General features: G+C 43.1%; 1 protein-coding gene across 5 annotated transcripts in view; it reads left to right on the forward strand.

The window, feature by feature from the left end:
* LOC142579872 (MAM and LDL-receptor class A domain-containing protein 1-like) overlaps positions 1-18448 on the forward strand; it is a 245253-nt gene that overhangs the window by 163591 nt on the left and 63214 nt on the right. For all 5 annotated transcript variants that reach the window (XM_075690505.1, XM_075690509.1, XM_075690507.1 and 2 more), the window contains exons 41-45: positions 738-820; positions 2339-2506; positions 8364-8460; positions 13056-13205; positions 17202-17375. In XM_075690505.1, coding sequence (XP_075546620.1) covers positions 738-820; positions 2339-2506; positions 8364-8460; positions 13056-13205; positions 17202-17375 — 672 coding nt within the window. The remainder of the gene's footprint in view (positions 1-737; positions 821-2338; positions 2507-8363; positions 8461-13055; positions 13206-17201; positions 17376-18448) is intronic.

Consider the following 18448-nt stretch of genomic DNA (forward strand, 5'->3'; position numbering starts at 1 on the left):
AACACCAAAATTTGTTTAGCTTAACCCGACCTCCTTACTGAATTGAGAAAAAGAAAAGGTGTAAATTTTTTCATTCTTTTCATTAAGCAACAAACTTGAGATCTTTGTAGGGCTGGCTCATGTGAAGAAATGAAAGAATAGTCATTATGCCCAGCTCGCCATCCTGCCCGCGAGAAACACGGTGTTGTTTTCATTAGCCTCACATGACGACACTACGACTAGGGCTTTCTCAAAGCGTTACTCATGGATATTTATGAAGTACAATAAACTTACGGCCCATCTTATTAGCCCTTGCTGTGCGCTCCAGCGCCAAGATAAGTTGCAAATTTTGCAGTAAAATGGCGCACGTGTAATTCCCACTGAAGCTTTACCGTTTCACTATGCAAGTTCACAAGGAAAATTACTGATATTGTTTAAGATCCTCTGATTTTCCCAGTGACACCGAACAACGAAGATTGTAAGAAAACGTAGCCGACCCTGCCACTATGATCAGTTACCATTGAAGATTAAACATTACTGAAAGTTAAATTTATCATCATGGAACATTTGTTCCCGTTATAAGTTTTTTTTTAGTTTCTTCCCTAAAGATTAAGGCACAGACAAGCGAAGACTCTACTCAAGCAATAAATATAGCGCACCCAGATTATGTGCTGTCAAACGTTACATTTTTTTCTAAAAGTTGCGCATGCTCTAAATTTCACTTTCATTTTTTCTTATATCTCGTCCTAACTTTTCAGGGCTGTTCATCATGGTCGGATCGCGTACAACAACAAATGCAACCATCATAGGTCCGACACTTGACAACTCGACATTTTGCGCCGTGAGTATGCGATGTACCAATAAGAAACATCCCGGCTCTTGTAGCGCACCTCCATACCCTTGTTATTTGTCGCTCTAGACGTGGAAATAAAGCAGGAGTACACGAACTAGTTGCCCATAGGTGGTGTCCAAATCCACGCTCCAGAAACGACTCTCTGTAGACAACGGAAATGGATCTCGAAGGCTATGCTTCTGCTGGCTGCTTGTGCAGGAGGCGGTTTGGGAGCCGGAAGCTCGTCAAAGATTCCATTTAATAACAAGCACCTATTTTCACCACCATCTCTTTTACTGCATCCTTGCTGTTAAGCTCGCCTATATACCCTCTACACAATGATGCCATACGCGGCAGGTCAGCCATCTTGTGAACAGCAATCGAATACTTTGTCTGCATCCAATGTTTCGCTTATCCAAAGCTCGCTTAAAGTCAGGCGTTTTTCTTTTTTCTCGCGTCGTGGACCACTAATATTAGTAGTGATCATCGGAGAATTACTGTTAGTAATTTAAACACATATCGTGTTTGGTTTAGCGCGCGTTTGTTTGGTTTGAAACACGCGTTATACCAAATCACACCTAAATTTAATTTGCAACTACGTTTCACAAAAGAATGCATACTATTACGGCTCCCAGCAGCAATAATTTCCTTAGCTCAGTATATTTTGTAGATTAGTAGGTATTGTGCATGCCAGGGTCTAATTTAGAGTTGAGATTTTTTCTAAAATTCTCTGCTGCATATAACCAATTTACTCATTGATGTGGTTTACTAGAGGAGGTGGATACTTCACAAGAAATCACAATGCACAACTGGAAAAAAAATGCAACACAGTTACTCTAACCAATCGTATAGCCAAAGTGCACGTATTGCAGTTCAAGAATTGAAGCCAGTGAGTTCTCAAGGCAGATCCACCCGGAAGCTATCTTGAATATAGCCCCACTTTTAAGATAAACGACTTCACGCTTGTGATAAAGGTCCCTGTCCTTCCCCGTAATTTTCTATTAAACAGAACGCGTTTTGATACATGAAAGCAAAAAAATCTCAGGAACACGGACGTATTTCTTTTTGGAAATGCCCATCTTCAAACTAGTGTCATGGTCAGTATTTCGTGCAGGTGGGTATGGCGTTGCCAACACATGGCATAAAATTTAGATATTGCAGCATGTACGTTGAAACGACTGCTTTAAATGTTATTTAGCGAAATTTTGGTAAATGGTTGAACGATTATATTGACTTCTCACTCAACTATTTCTCGCTTGCTAGAGAAATCGTGCTCGAGGACTACAGTTATGCCACATCCTGCAGATGTTTTCTGAAAATTGTGCTACCTTTTAAAGGTACTTTAGAGAGCAGACGAGAGAAAATGGAGACTTCAAGGGTAAAATTTTTCACTCTACAATTTTTTGGAATACTCTTATCCGGGTGGTTGCTATACTCGTCATGTAGTATGGTGTTTGACTGTAGTGGTTTGAAAAGTATTTCGATATCTTTGTCCTTTGTTCTTACGTCCATTTTTGTCTGAAACAGGTTACGTTCTTCTACGCTATGCAAGGAAAAAGCGAGCCATCGCTCAAACTCGTATTTCGCACAACGAAAGACGGACCATGGATGACTGCATGGACTGCGCGAAAGCCGAGCGATTTCTTTCACTTTGCTAGCATCAGCACAGCGTTCCGAAGCAGTGCTCCTTACCAGGTAAAAATGCAGACATGTCAACACCATTACATATGCAAATATTCAGGCCATGTGCTTGTTTATGTATGTTGAGAGCGTAGATGCTGGTCACAATAATCTTCAATATAAACGGATATTAGATTTTTGTGTCACAACCTGAGAGTTGGGTGGTGGACGTTCCATCTGAAAATGTTTGTGCATTCGCAAAGGTAGCAGTGGAGGAACTACATTTCTCGTTGGAAAGATTGTGCTTGCGCAGACAGCATTCCCTTTATCAACATCTTGAGATGGCTTGCTCAAGGCAATAAGTTGCGGCATTGCATTGCGCAAGCTTGCTATTTGAAGAGCAGCTGAAAAGGATGTCAAATTGTTGATAAAACAGTTGTCAAATCCTTAGGCACACGTAGCTAGACAGTCTGTAGGTTTGAAAATTTTGAATATTTGCGAAAATTTTGAATATGTGCGAATAATTGCGATGCAATTCGCAGACTTTCTATGCCTCCTGCACATATGTAGAGTAGAGAGGCCGGTGTGTACTTCCTATAAGCTAAGACAAAATGCGACGGCTGCGCGTTAATGGATGTTTAAGATCCACTGCAGTTTCCGTGAGGGGAGATGGCTAGCATTGCGACGTAATAGAGATTAAGAACCGGATAGTCTGTTTCTGGGAAGCAGCCACCGTGGGGTGCGTGAAAAGGCTTCTGAGTGCTGGAGACGGTATATTGCACCAGGGCACCGAAATGACACCGGCCAAATTCACAAGTTACATTTATTCCCGCATTAGAAAGCTTACATGCCTAAGTTGTGTTACAGCTTCTGGGGGTCTTGCGGCCCAGTTTTGCAGTCATTCCCACTCTAAACTTGTACTGAGCGCGACTGTATTCCAAAGAGTGTTTGGGCACTACGGTAAAGAAATGACCCCCATCCCTTCAACCGTGAAGCTCACTAATGGCCTGCGCCGCTCGAGCTCGCCGTATTCGTAAATGGTTCTTGCCTCAATTCTCTGCCGTTCCACTCGCTATCGAGAGGGACACATTTCGCCGCGGACAAAGCTCTTGGATGTGCCTCCGTCTTGCTGCGTGGGTCTCCTCACGCAGTTTTGGACCACGCATGTCGAACGCGAGGGAGGAGGGAGCATAACTGAGCAATTGTGTAATTTTTGCAACATAGGGTGCCTTTGCAAGTGTTACAAATGCTTATGAGTATCAGCTGTGATGAGCATCAAAAGCGAACATTCCTCCTGAGAAGGACACAAGTTCTCCCGAGCTATTCCTCTCTCAACGCCGCGCGAGAGGGTAACTCTAGCTCTGATTACGTTAGCATCTGCGCAACAGCAGCGCCACCTGCGCAAGTAACACGTGCATGGTCGACGCCGCGACATTTAAGCAGTGTGCGTGGGTAGTACGCCTGGAAAGATATAAGGAATAAAGCTATATCCTGTTTTAAACCACCGGTTTCTGCAAGTGATCCACGTCACTGTTTTTAGAGACGTTTCACTTCACAAACGCTAGGGACAGCCGTAACCGTGGCTTAACTTGTACGAAAATCGTGTACTCAATAATAGAAAACGCTTATGATTGTGTAAGAAAACACGATTTGCTACCGGTGGTTACGACATCCTTAGCCTCCACGTCATGCTCGCAGTACATCGTGTACTGTACGCATCACGGGGAGGTGGAGAGTGTGGTGAACACCTGTAGGAAGTAGCCTTTTCTTACACAGCCATAAGGGTTTTCCTTTATAGAGTGCACGATTTTTCTCGTAAATGCAATCTTTCTGCAGAATTATTGAAACAAATCAAAATATGTTCATGTTACTTTCTTTGCTTCCACTGTCTGTTGGCGTCATATGTCTCCTACTATTAATCAAGCTCCCCCGTTTTCTTTTTAATTGCCGCTCTGCTGCATGGTGTCCTAGCCAAATACAGATATATCTTTAAACATGGTTGTGTGTTATAGCAGACTGTGTCAAAAAACACATTGCTAGGCACTCTTGGGATCAATTCGCAAGATGTTCCTATTCCGTGTATGTGCATTGATCATATTGGTTATTCACACACCTTGAAATGTTAGAGAGAGAGAGAAACATAATCATCTTTTAACCAGACGCGCATTTTGTACCCCCAGAGTGGGTGATACCGTTACTTCAGGTATCCATGGTTTGTAACCCACGCGTGCGCCCTCTCCCCCAGCTGTAGCTGGCACTCAGCGTGACGTCAGGAGCACTTCCTGCTGGTGTTTTGGATCTTGTTCGGCGATTTCTTCCAAAATTGCTGGGATGCCTAGATTGTTTAGATCTTAAAACGTAATAAAAATGTCAAATGAGAGCGTTGTGAAACGCCTGGGGAACGTCTAGTTTAGCACTGTTTACTTCGTGCCTGTTACGCAGTATCTGTTTTACACATCGTAAACAAGGCCCGCCTACTATGAAAAAATCACCGCCCAAGCACTCTGTACAGATGGTTCACCAGCGAAGCTGAAACGTTCGCCCCTGCGTTTATCACTGGGTTAAACCCGCCGCTTCAATAAATGACGGCTTGGTAGCCTGCCGATCCTCGGTACGCAGTTCCTGCTTGCGTTCGGCTGCACGAGTCTTTTCTTGTGCCCGGGCTGCAGCATCGGCACGGCGGAGACGAGCTCGTTCCCCGTTCTGCTTGTGGCGTTGCTGATCGAAAGCTGCCTGCACCTCAGTAGCACGCATGACACGTGGCCTATCCATTTCGGAGCCGGAGAGAAACTGCTGCGCACGCTCTCGACTGTGATGGAGAGCAATGACGTCACTACTGGCGTAGCCAATCGCGCGCCTCTCTTACTCTTTTTTTTCGCGCATGTGTATGGAGTTGCGCCGGAGGAGTTTTCAGTGTACATGCGACAGATGGACGGAGGGACAGACGAATCAGATAGTCATATACGGCTTCGCTGTAAAAACTCATATGGCTACCATCTTGCTTAAGACGGTTGCAGTGCTCTCAAACATGGCACGTTTAAACAAATATCGCCTTTATTCTATGACGTTGTTGCTGAGAAAGTGACTGTGCATTTTTCAAGCTGCTCGTCACTAGAATTATTTCACCCACATGAGTTGATGGTACTACGAATTGACGCTTTTCCCGACACATGCTTAAGTAATCACTGGTGTCATCTTCTCAAACAGCGACGGCGCCTCTGCCCTGTCGGTATCTCAGCAGTGGTAACAAAGTTAAAAGTAGAAGTTGCCTGTGCGTAGCACGTCATAAAGCACTGTGCATGCAGCAGAGAAGCAGGAATGGGGTCATGTATCTGGAACTAAAATAATATGCAAGTTGTTATTATGATGCAGTAAAAGTTATTGCGAAATTGGTACAAAGGTGAAAAAAGCGCTAAACAGAACATATGCTGCTTTGCAATAAAGCTTCGAGTGTCATATCAATTTCGTTCGCAACATAAAGACATGATCTATATGGTATAGTTAACTGAATCATAGCATTATTCTTCTTAAATTGTTACGTTGTGTTTAAAATGATTCTCCAGCATGAGTGACCGTGTCTTCCAACACGTGACGCAGAAATTTCCAGTTCACTCATTGCATCAGCCACGTGGAAGGCCATTTAAGGTTATTTCCATTGGCAAAATTAGCCGATAATCTTGACCACACGCAGTCAGCGAAGCTGAATTTTCATTTCTTGTACTTCTTATAAACTCTTTAATTACAGACTTCGTCACCCAATAAGGGACTTTTTATTGACATGTTCTTTTCTTTAGTGTTTATATTCTAAGGTATATCATTACTACCTAGACTTGTTTTAAATACTCTGCTGCTGTCGTAAAAGCAGTCACGAAGAAATTACTCACGTACCTCATCTACACATCTTATGGAACATAACGCGCGTGTTGTTAATTGGTCCGCATGTAATACCCGCTGCCAGGCCTCCAATGCGCGTCATTATACAGATCATTGTCGTAAGCATTTATATGCAATGTTTTCTTCATCAGGATAATCAAAATAAATTGCCCATCTTTGTTAGGGTGAAGTTCATTAATGACTCATAGCAAAACTATAGATAAAGCAATGTGCTGTTTGGCCAACGCCTTCTGCACAATCTTGCTCTTCTTGTCAATAGCAAACCTCATGTGCGTAGGCCAAGTATGCGTGGTATCGTGCAGCAACCCTGATAGATTTGCGCTTCACAAGTCGTCCATCTAATATGGGTTAATACATACAATTGTTTACAATATTTTGTCTTTCAATAGAAAAATAACGCAGTTCCGCGCGAGACGCGAAGCATCGCAGGTGATAGCAATTTATAACACAGATGCACGAAGAAAAGTATTATTTTTATTGGTCGTTAAAACTTGTACACATTTGCTTATTAACTACATTAACAAGCACGGTGTCACTCACGCACAGGCAAACATGAACTCACCTCACTCGATGACCACGGACGTTCATTGTCAAAACGCTGGCGTATGGAAGAGCGGCAGCAGTAGCAGCAGTCGAATCGTCCATCTCGCTCCCTATCGCTCCCATGTGCTCTAAGCGGCGAGACTACAGCGCACGCGAAGTCATCAGCCCTCGGTGTGTCTTGACTTTGTACCGATCGCAGATCGCTTTCTAGTCGGGCCCTCGCGGCCACGCTCAGCCGCGTCGCATGCGCGCAGCCGTCGCCGGAGAAGAACCCCCCCCCTCCCTGCCTTGCGCGCGACAGAAGACGGCTTGTTTGCTCACCGCCTTCCGCCGTTGCGCTCGCGAGATTAGGCCACCATCCTTTTGGGCTTACCCTCGCGCGCTTTCACTCGCACCCACAGCACACAGCACGCGGCCGCAACGTTATTACACTTGAACAATATACGTAACATGATGTGACGGTGATGCTGATGGCAGGAATGCGCCTAGAGTGTTCAAGTGATTGCTATCACAATTAAATAACGCACATGAAGAACACGTGAAATCTGACATCTATAAATAAAGGACAAATTCTTTAGGCGTAGTTTCTTTAGTGTACTTGGAAGCAATACATGTTATTGTAGTGTTTATACGCAGATATGGGCCAACGAATAGGTCACTGTTTATGCCATAGTTATTGTTTTACACCTTCAGGGAACATCGCTTTATAGTACGCGCTGATTGGTTATGCAAAGGAGACAGTATACCGTTTACTTCAGTGAGACGTTGGGGTTGACGTTGCGACCCGCAACAGCAAAATTATTCCGAACGTTATTGCAGGAGGATAATATTCGTGGTTACAGTAGCCGGAGAGGTTCTAAGTTGTTTCGCAAGCGGAACACCCCAAACGCTTCGTTTGGGTTGTGTGTACATGTAGGAACTATGCCAGAGCTTTTAGCGATAAGCACACATTGATTAAAATCGCCTTAACGAAATTTATCGCTGTGAATTCATGAAATGACTTGTGGGTCCCCAAAGTAAATCAAACTGTACCTGCATAGGCAAATACGTTTTCGCATTCATATCTGAACAGGCATTAGCTTTCTGCTATCTCGATCCTGGGTATGCGCCTCGAGATTATTAGTGTATTAATATTAAGTAAGCACGCGCAAACGCATGCAGAATAAGAGAACTTACAGTGTAGGTGTCGTGAACGGACAAAATTTGGCTGTTTCACCTCATCAGTTATAGTGACCTGACTATAATACTTATCATTTGAAGCGCTTTCTGAAACATGCGTGCGAAATGAACACGGAAGAATAACGATTAAAAAAACCAGACGAGTGATGGTTTAGAATTCACCAGTTTGTTGTTTATGGCTGCGGATATCAATAAGCCACACAGCGAGCTTGAGCTCTTGGTCAACTGCGCCATTTTATTTTACTAAGGGAGCTTGGCATACACCGTGTTATCACCGGAATGTTTTAAGGTTTACTGTCTTCAACTGTTCTTATAGGTGGCATTCATAGGAGAACACAGGATACCTGACAAGCAAGGTTACATCGCTATTGATGACGTCCATTTTTGGGAGAGCTGCAAGACGTATTTCAAACGTGAGTTGATGCCAACTGAAGCGTTAACACGTGTGTTCTAAAGGTTTGTCATCAAGAAAGTATGTGTGCTGCGTGACTAAGCGATATTGCAATATAATTGCTAATGTGCTCAAACAGGAGTAGTTGTATGGTAATAGAACTAGAGTATTGCAAGCAAGAAAGCTGAGCTTGCCATTTAGGCTTCATTCAATGGACAAATTATACGCGATGCAACGTGCTTTGCGTGGCAGCGCACTTTGCCATAAAGTAGTCATAGATGCATGCACGTAGGGAACGCACAGCGCTCACGCTGTTTTGTCTTCTGTGGACTGTGCCTGTCTTCGTTCAGATACGATGATTTCCCTAGGAGTGCCTCACGTGAAGATATCGGATTCATTATGTGCCTGTGTGGAACATTTTCTTACTGGCGTTGCTTATGTGTATGGTTATGTTGCCTTGTTTTTTCTGTAGTGTTGTGATCCGGTTCTGCGGTTCGTGGTTCCGATACCGGCACCACACTATGGATCACTGGAATACGTCACCTAAGCGCCTAAAACATGCTAGTGGCCTGTGCTTTACTGGGGTGTCGCAATAAGCTTGCTATGCAGACATACGCCGTCATCCGTATTCATTGGCAAAAACTGCTTGATTGTGATGAGATGAGGTCGCGAGGATGAATGAAACAGGAAGCGAGCTTATTTTACAGATACAGAAGTTACAACTCTAACGCTCAATTGATATGGAAGCACGCTCCATGTCGGAGCAAATTACACGTCTGATTACAGTACAAGCCTATGCACAGTATGTAAGCACACACGTCGCACCAAAGATGTCGTCGCTTAAAACAGACGTCTTTGTTAGGTGACCAGACGAGGAAATTCGATGACCGTGTCTCAGCCGATCAGAATGGTCGCACTGTTGAAAGCACTATGCTCATGGTCGCACCGCCTAGGTGGATTCCACCTCTGATGTCCAACCTTGGACCCCGCCTTCGATGCAATGACGAGGCAATCAGGAAACAAAGGTCCATGCTGCTCCCACGGAAGTCGTCGACGTGAGCCCCTTGCATCAATTAGCGGGCTGTCCATGACGCTCAGATTAGTGGAAGTTGAGAATCCTGGTCTCTCACAGTCGTGACAGCTTCCGCAGAGTTCCGTGGCTGCTCTCAACTGGAAGGCTGCTTCTTTGTTGACCTATGAATAGTAGGAACCGGTCTCCTTCGTACTCTAGGCGGGCGCTGGTGAAGTGGGCGCTTCGTGGCCAGCGCCCAAAGACTGTCCTTCGCCGTTTTCAGACGTAACAGCTTACGCAAAATTGCAAGTACTTGAAACACATCGTGTATGTATCGGCGAACACTTTATGTCAAAGCCCGATGGCACACAGTGCACGAAACACTTCGTGAGGATTTGTCAATTGCATCATTTGTCCAACGACAATTATTATGGACAAGGAATACAACGGATGGCAAAGGACTAAAATCTTCTGTGCCCAAATACAGCTAACACACCAGCTGTAAGTGATCTATTTCCATTTTATACCATGAAAAAGAGCGAGAGACGCTTTTTATTAGGAGGTGACAGATTCCGCGGGCCAGATGAGCGGCTACGCTGGGCTGCTTCATTCACAATCATTAATAACTATAGTTTTCCATTAAATCCATCTTCATCATCATCATTTACTTAGCTCTAAGCGCCCCTTCAAAGGTGTAACACAAGAGGTGAATCGAGTTATACGACTTTTTGTTCACTCAATATTTTGAAGCGAGTACCGACGGCAAAAATGCTTACTTAGAAAGCCTTCATGAGAATTCAATAACAATTACGCAATAGCGTTTTTGTTTAGATTGCATTCGGGTACTCTGCACGCCGTCGTGGCTCTGCAGGCAGACAAAGAAACATGGACGCTGCATATGGAGCAAACCTCTTTTCACTCCGTCTGATATCGACGCACATATGGTTCCACTCATGAAATCAAGTGCAACGGGCTTCATTGCCCGACCACGTGGCCATTGCGCAGGCGTTTTAGTTTGCATATAGCTCGTCATATAAAAGGAGCTGGGGTAGAAAGGCAGCCTTTATAGTCAATTATCAAGCTGTGGGCGCATGTTTGCTTGCATCAACAATTCGGTATTTTTACAAATCAAATAGCAATTTTACTGGCCTGCCCTAACGCTAAACGATCATAGAATATAATATCTTGTTGCACCTGTAAATTACAGATATTCAACAGCGCTATTCGGGTTAGAATTGTGGGTAAAGGTATATATGTATAGAAATTATTTATTCAGAATGATTGCGTCTCCGATTTCTTATAGCTCATTTTTATGTATAGAAATTATTTATTCAGAATGATTTCGTGTCCGATTTCTTATAGCTCATTTTTCCTTGCGAGCCTACTACTCTGATATGTATTCTTTAGCAGAATGATAGAAGGCCTCATCTGATCAAATCACCCAGAAATATGATGGGGATTGGCCCCATCTAATCCGCCTTTAAGATATTCTTTAGGACTATTGTATTGGCATACCTCAAATTACTCAGTTATTCTCTAGAATCCCACGATGGTATATGTAATTTCAAGAGGATGGAGAGAAAGTTTTATATCTCAAGCGGTTATCATAGCGTCTAGAAATTTCAGTGTTTGTCTATATTGATAGGATTATCTTCCTGTGACAAATACTGTCTAATATGTCTCAATTTTATTCCGATATATTTCCCTAGTCTTGCTGGCACACATTGATACGTACTCAGGCATGCGACTCCATGCTTTTATTCTTCGATTTTTCCTGTACTTACTCTGTTCCGCTTCCCATATCGTCATTAACTGTTCCTGATTCAAAAATTCACGTTCTTGTACCTTGCTTACATTTCAAATCTTCCTTTTTGATATTGTTTTCTATATTGTACTTGTGTATCTGACCAGTCTATGCAAAGCCCTTCCAGAATATACATAATAGAGAAATAAACGAGCATCAGTTGTGAAGGAATACCTGGTGACACTCAACTAAGATAGAGATGACTGGCCTTAATTTCAACTGTCAGAAAGGATGGATTTTATTCTAAATATGAAAAGATTGAAGATACATCGATCTTTTTTTCTTACATCGTTACAGCCAACATCCTGTTTTTCTTGTTTGAAGCTATTGGACCTCTACACCCTGGAAAAGTAATTAGAAGGTTGAAGACGCCGTTAATAATTCAATATAGTAGCTTTTCTACTTTCGCTTACCGTTTCATTTCCCAGGAGAATTGTGACCTCACAACACAGTAGATGGGGGGGGGGGGGGGGGTGAGGGCGGAAGCGTGATATTGCAACGTCTTCCCACTGCTCCCGACGCGCTCGTTTGTATGCTTTGGTGCACAACTGGCTCTCACAACAAGTAACAGCGTGCAGGGTGACCAAGCGAGCCGGAGTGAGATGAAAACGTTGCATTGTCCTGCTCTCCCGTGCCGACATACTGTGTCGTGACCTCACGACATAATGTGTTCCTGGGAAGCGAAACCGAAACTTACTCCAGAAAGCTAGTTTATTACCTTTTTATGGTCTCTGAGTTGTGTGATTATTTCTCTCGGGTTTAGAAGTCTAGGACCTTCGATGAGTGGAAAAAATTGTTAGTTGAAAACATAATGGCAGTTCCTCTTAAAGGATTTCAATATGAACAAGCTTTGCAATATAGTAATGTCGCTTGCTGTATAAAGCTTGACATAAGAGAGATTTTAAAAATCTGAGAGCGACTGGGTAGCCATGACCTCGATACGCAATGCAAAGATTGACTGACGGGCAAGCTGGTACGTTATCACAGAAAGAACAGCTCTTAGAGACGGGACACAAGGGAGGAACCAAACAGTCACACTCCGCTAACAACTTCGTGTTTATTATCTTGCTTAGCCATTTATACAGAGCACTCGAGCTGTACCAACAAGACCATGAAAAGAGAGCACACCTTGTCAAAAGAATAAGAAGAAAAAAAGACCTCACGCCCAGCGCATTCTTCTTTCAATGCAGTTTCAAGAAAATTGATTTCTTTCTTGGACAGTTTAAGAGATGGGATGCTGACGCAATCAACGTTTGGGCGGGTAATCTGCAAGCGCATTTAAGCGCAGTGTCCATGTGGTGCCTATCTTGATTCCCCGTCTTGAAGCGCTGTTATTTGTGGATATGGATATTCCCCGAGGGATCACCAACCCGACGCAACAGCATCCCTAAATCTGGATTGGATCTGTAATGCTGCCCTTAACAAGACCCTTCAACCTGCACTACAATATAAACAATAAACTTATAAACGTGTCATTATTTAGGTCTTAAGAACGGTGTAGGATAAAGCATATTCGCCACCGTTAGTATGTCCATAATTTTGAGTGAGCCAAAGGCCTTACAAGTGGCATGAAAATAGATAGGTAGCTATAGTTTTTAGGGCCGGGAAATTAAGCTGGTTAGCGTCGTCATCAATCTGGCTAGCGAGCCTGTTTCCTTTTTATTCACTTCTTCCGTCTCATCAACACCCATTTGTGCGGTACGTACGCAGATACATGCAGTTCGACAGCTGCTGTAAAAGCAGGAGCAGTGTTTGCACTTCTATATTGTTTCTTTCAAAATGTCCCGCCGGATTGTAACAGGTTTACCAGAGACCCCTGTACCAACCACGCCACCATTTGCATGCGGTGAAAAGGAATTCCAATGCACCGGTATCAAAGAATGCATTGCAAAGTCGAAAGTGTGCGATTTCAAGGAGGACTGTTCCAACGGAGCTGACGAATCTCGATGCGGTGAGTGAAAATTTACTGTAAGCTCTGTTCATAAGCACTGCTCAATACAGAGCTTAGAGGTTGAATGGAAAGCATTGAGCCTATGTCAGTGCACTGCAAAAATGTCAAATGATTCCTTGAAATATGCTTGTATTCAATGTTTGAGGATTCACTGGTATATATGACTTACATATATGTAATATGTCTTTTCTTAGTGGCCGTTATCAATCATATCACAATAATTATTTATGCTACTTTCTACTTAAGCAGGTAATAATTTACCACCCGTTCTTTTATTTAAAGAAGAAAGCCTGTCACAGATATCTCTATGCAAACTCCTTCGATGTTTTACTTTATGGGCTGATCACTAGCTTAATCAAAATTGACAATATATATATATATATATATATATAGTCGTGTTGGAAGAAGCCAACAAACATATTCTGTTGCCCTACGCCATATTCTTGGTGGTGTTGTTTGTTGTCTTATGCTATCAGCAATAAAAATCGAGACCCCCTTTATTTGCTTCGTCTCATCCATATATATATATATATATATATATATATATATATATATATATATAAACGCGAAGATGAGAAGAAAACACTCCCAGGGTTCTACTAGTACACATAAATACACAAGAAAGTGGATGGGGCAACAGCGCCGCCGTAGCTCAGTTGGTAGAGCATCGCGCGCGAAATCCGTGCGATGCTCTACCATTGTGGGTTCAGTTCCCACCTGCGGCAAGTTGTTTTTTAATCCACTTTAATTTCCATTAATTGATCGTTTCTTCATTCCATATATTAAGCCCCAGTAATTGTCCCTATGTTGTCCATGGTGTCAGTGTTTGTTGGCTTCTCATGGTATGACTATATATATATATATATATATATATATATATATATATATATATATATATATATATATATATATATATATATATAGAGAGAGAGAGAGAGAGAGAGAGAAAGAGAGATATCAGGTGTTATTTTCCACCTTCCTAGGTAATAGTTTAAGATATTTAGAATAGCGCATACACTGGAAGTCTCGAGGATGAAAAACACAGGCATAGCACTGACACACAAGAAAGGTTGATTCATCGTTAGCGCGATATAGACATGAACATTCTACAGCAAGGACAGATAAAAATTCACCCAGGTACTCATCTGGGTGTTGCCTAAGTATGCGTATTGTGCCACTAGCTCATCTCCACGCTGAGCGGTGTTATTAGCCCTGTCATGATATTTGACCCGACCAGTATAAACCCTTATCAACCCTTCTGAGTCTTTATTATCTTTATCGGACCAGGTTCGACCTTTATCAACATTTGTAGGTTGTTAACAACATTATCATACTTGATCCGAGGCTATTCAACCCTTATTGGTCGGTACCAAATTATCGCAATCAATCCGATGCTTATCCATCCTTATCAATCGTTACCAACGTTGTCGCAATCGATCCCATTTTCTAGCCTTGATCTGTCCTTCTCAACCTTGACGGACTTGATCCGACCTTTATCGATACTTATTGGTCCTTGTCCACCTTATCAGAATCGCATCAGAATTGGACCATTATAAGTCCTTAACCCATTTTGGCACCTTATCCGTCCCAGTCGAACCATGATCAACTGTGATAAGACTCATAGAACCCCTTATCACACATTATCAATCTTGTCACCTCATTGGCTGCCATCAGACATTGCCATCAGATATTGGTGGCATGTCGGTCGCTGAAGGAACGTCCCAATGGAAGGCACATCCCGCAACCACACAGACGCATCGGGGTTGAAAATTTTGGCAGATGCAGCATTTTTCTTACGTCTACAAGACTCTATGACTGCTCTACATTTGGTCCTAGAGATGTCTTTAATTGCACCACTAGCAAAGTTTTTAGCAGAGCCTTCGTAGAAAATGCTCTTTGACATCTGCGTTGCGTCGCGATACAACAAATTCATATGGTTCAGTTACGTTCACCTTCTGCAAGTGTGGTTGTCTACTAACTGTACCTGTGTGCACGGGCGCATTCGGACGCAAGGTGTCGAGCTCTGCAAGGGCAGTTTCAGTGGCCGCGTCTGGCCGTGGTAACAGGTCTTCTGTCGCCCTGCCGGGTTGTCAGCATGTACTGCCGACTTTGCCACCAGGAGAAACTAAGAAGGAGTGGTTGTTTTACAGAGAAGCTGTGTGTATGTATACATACATATGTACATGTATGTATACACAGTGAACCTGTTCCATATATTTTTCATGTTTGTGCGTCAACAACAAAAACAGCTGAGCATGGCCCGATCCGCGATGGAATAGCGAGCCGACTCGCAACGGTTGTGGAGCAGGCTTCAAGCCCTCCGCCCCTAATAATAATAACAAACATAGGAAAAATGAAATAAATAAATCAACATGCATTGTTTAAAGCCGACGCGGGCACTGTAATCGTTTGTGGCGAGCACACGAATTGACGAGAAGGAGGCATTGCCATATACGCAAAGGACTAAACGTATGTACAAGCGTACACCCTTGACTCGCAAGAAGACCATGCCATCTATTGTGAGGATGTCTGTGTCGTACAAACAAAAGACGGAATTGCGGTGTCCACTGTGTATATATCTCCGGGCACGTACAAGTGTGATAACGAGAAGTTCATGTCTACGCAGTTTTCATTCGTTGGCCATGATGACACTACACCTGTGAGCATTGTTGGAGAGTTCAATATCGGCACTTCAAAACCAGACAAGAAATGTTTACTTCAGTTTGTGTTAGAAGAGTTTGGTTTGAAGTCCCACAACAATGCAAGCTACTGAACTACTCAACAGCATTCGTGTATAGATTCAATTTTGGCAAAGAATTTAACATTGGAACCGAACCAATCAGTGTATATCGCGGTAATCATAAAGCAGTCCTCAGTACCATTATCAAATGATGAAAATGAACAGCTGCCCCCTTGTCCAACACTGAGTGATATGCTAGTTTCGCTGGTCACAAACCTTGACAGAATGGAATGGCTCCTCAATTTTTTTACACTGCGACGTTGCTGGAGGCCCACATCCCCAGAAGATTTCCGTGTCCCGTTGACAGAGCTCGGTGGTATGGAAGACGTGGCCGGTAGAGGGCCCTTCCAAAAGACGCAGTGTCGGTTATCAAGCTACGAACGCCAGAGGTAAAGGAAGTGCTGTTTAACGCTGGTGGCCTCCAGATCAAATTGCGTTTTTACGCCATCATTGACCCTGTACAGCATGACATCACACTCAAAGTGCACTGGGCTGCATTCCATCGCAGGACATGCCACCATCATATAGCGAAGCGAAAGAAGTACGACAAGAGGGCTGGAAGGTGAGAGGTTTTAAGTAGGCTGAGTCAACCAAGCGTATTGTGGGATGACACTCCGACAAGACTTAACACCGGCCGCTCTGCCCCATTTCTTCAAGATCTTTGGCGGGTTCAGCTGAAAGATGATCTCATTGACCCCTCCACCCCCAAATAGGGCGCAAACGTCTTTATGAATTGAGCATAATTAGAGGGCTTCACGTCATATATTTAGGCGAAATTTGCTTAAATATCTTGTATGTGCTTTTTAATAGAGATAAATAAATCAAAGCTTCTTTATCACGGTAAGAAGCAAAACAGACCAGTACGTCAATATTCCTTTGGAAACTCAAGGTTTCACGCATGGAAAACAAATACGAGGGAATATAGAAAAGGAAACAAAAGATGTATGTTATTTCAAAGATGTCTGCCTATGATATGAAAGCGCTGGAAATGTGCGTTCTGAGGACCTGTGGTCTCTTTATTCCAAATGTTAAAGAAAATTGCTTCGTTCCTCTCACGCACTATTAATGTTCATAAGAAGAGGGTCTGGAATACTGGCAGGCATCACCATTTGCCTTTTAATTTTACATTATATTCTTGCACACCAAGCACCAAATCAAATTCAGCAATGTACTATGCCAATTCACATCTATACGGCATATTATCCACTCATGGTGATTTATTTCATTAACGTGAGTTATATGTCCATAATGTCCAGGGTCTTGCTCGTTTACAACGGACTTATGTGGCCTGGAGAATGAGGACTCGGGCGCGCGCTTCGGTTGGAACTGGACCAAAGCGGAAGATGGCAAGAGGAAACAAGGCTTCCCGTTCACAGACAGTCGATCAAATGTGCAAGGAGCCTATGCAGCGTATTCGCTGCTTAACCCAGGTAAGGTACATTTCGCACGTATCTCTCGATTCTAGCCTTTGCTTGGACTCTAACGACCACTAGGCAATACTGCGTTTGGAACAATGCGGTGTTTCACTCATACCGCTTACAATGAATTCCTACAGTGTGCGCCAGTTGTACATAGATCACTAGGATATATTATCACAGGCTACACCTTGATATCGAGGTAGGGACAGCCAATACATTGTTCTATACGGAAACGTACGTGATTCCATACGCTCCTAAACAGATAAATTCTAATACGCTTCAAAACCAATCCTCAAACTTGCTCTTGATCACCAGTAGCTGCAACATGGTAATCTCTCTATGGAGGCACGTGAATTCGTGCGCTCATAGGACCAGTATGTGTTCACGCCGCGTCTTCTTTGGTTTCAAGATGATTATGTAGTTTAAAATGTATTTTACTCTTTACTTCGCTTGTATATGGCGGCGCCATACAAGCGAATACCGTCTACGTCTACCAGTATCGTCTACGGTGCCAATCATATGACTGTAGTCATTAGTCTCTCAAGCACCTAAGTCTAACCTAAAAACAAGAAAAACTACTACCCTTGAAGTTGTCAGAAATATTTCCTCTTTAATGTGTTCCTTAGCTTCAGAATAGAAAAGTGGGTGATTGATGAACGTTCATAATCTGGCGGCAGCGCTGTTGAGGTCTCATATCCTGTTTTTACTTCCTTCGGTCCTTGTCCCAGTACAGCTGCCACCATACAATGCATTTTCCTTAGCTGTCCTCGGTGATTCTAATTTTCATTTATACTGCCTTAGCGGTTTTCTTACAATTCCTATCGGAGAGTCTTAGACTAGGAATAATTTCAGCTTCTTTATTTAGTGCTCTATTTTGACATGCGTGCTTACTTGCAGGCACCCGTGGTGTTCTTTACCTATTCTTCACACGGAAGACATTACTTGAGATTTTACTTGAGAGCACGAAACAGACAAGTTGTTTTGCTGTGCTTAAGCTGGTTCAAGTGATTACGTGCAAATCTAATGCTGTGGTAGGCTATTAACATCTGCTGCATTCGTCGTAGCTGGCTGCGAAAAGGAAAAAT

Source organism: Dermacentor variabilis, chromosome 4, assembly GCF_050947875.1.
Source record: "Dermacentor variabilis isolate Ectoservices chromosome 4, ASM5094787v1, whole genome shotgun sequence".
Taxonomy (NCBI): domain Eukaryota; kingdom Metazoa; phylum Arthropoda; class Arachnida; order Ixodida; family Ixodidae; genus Dermacentor; species Dermacentor variabilis.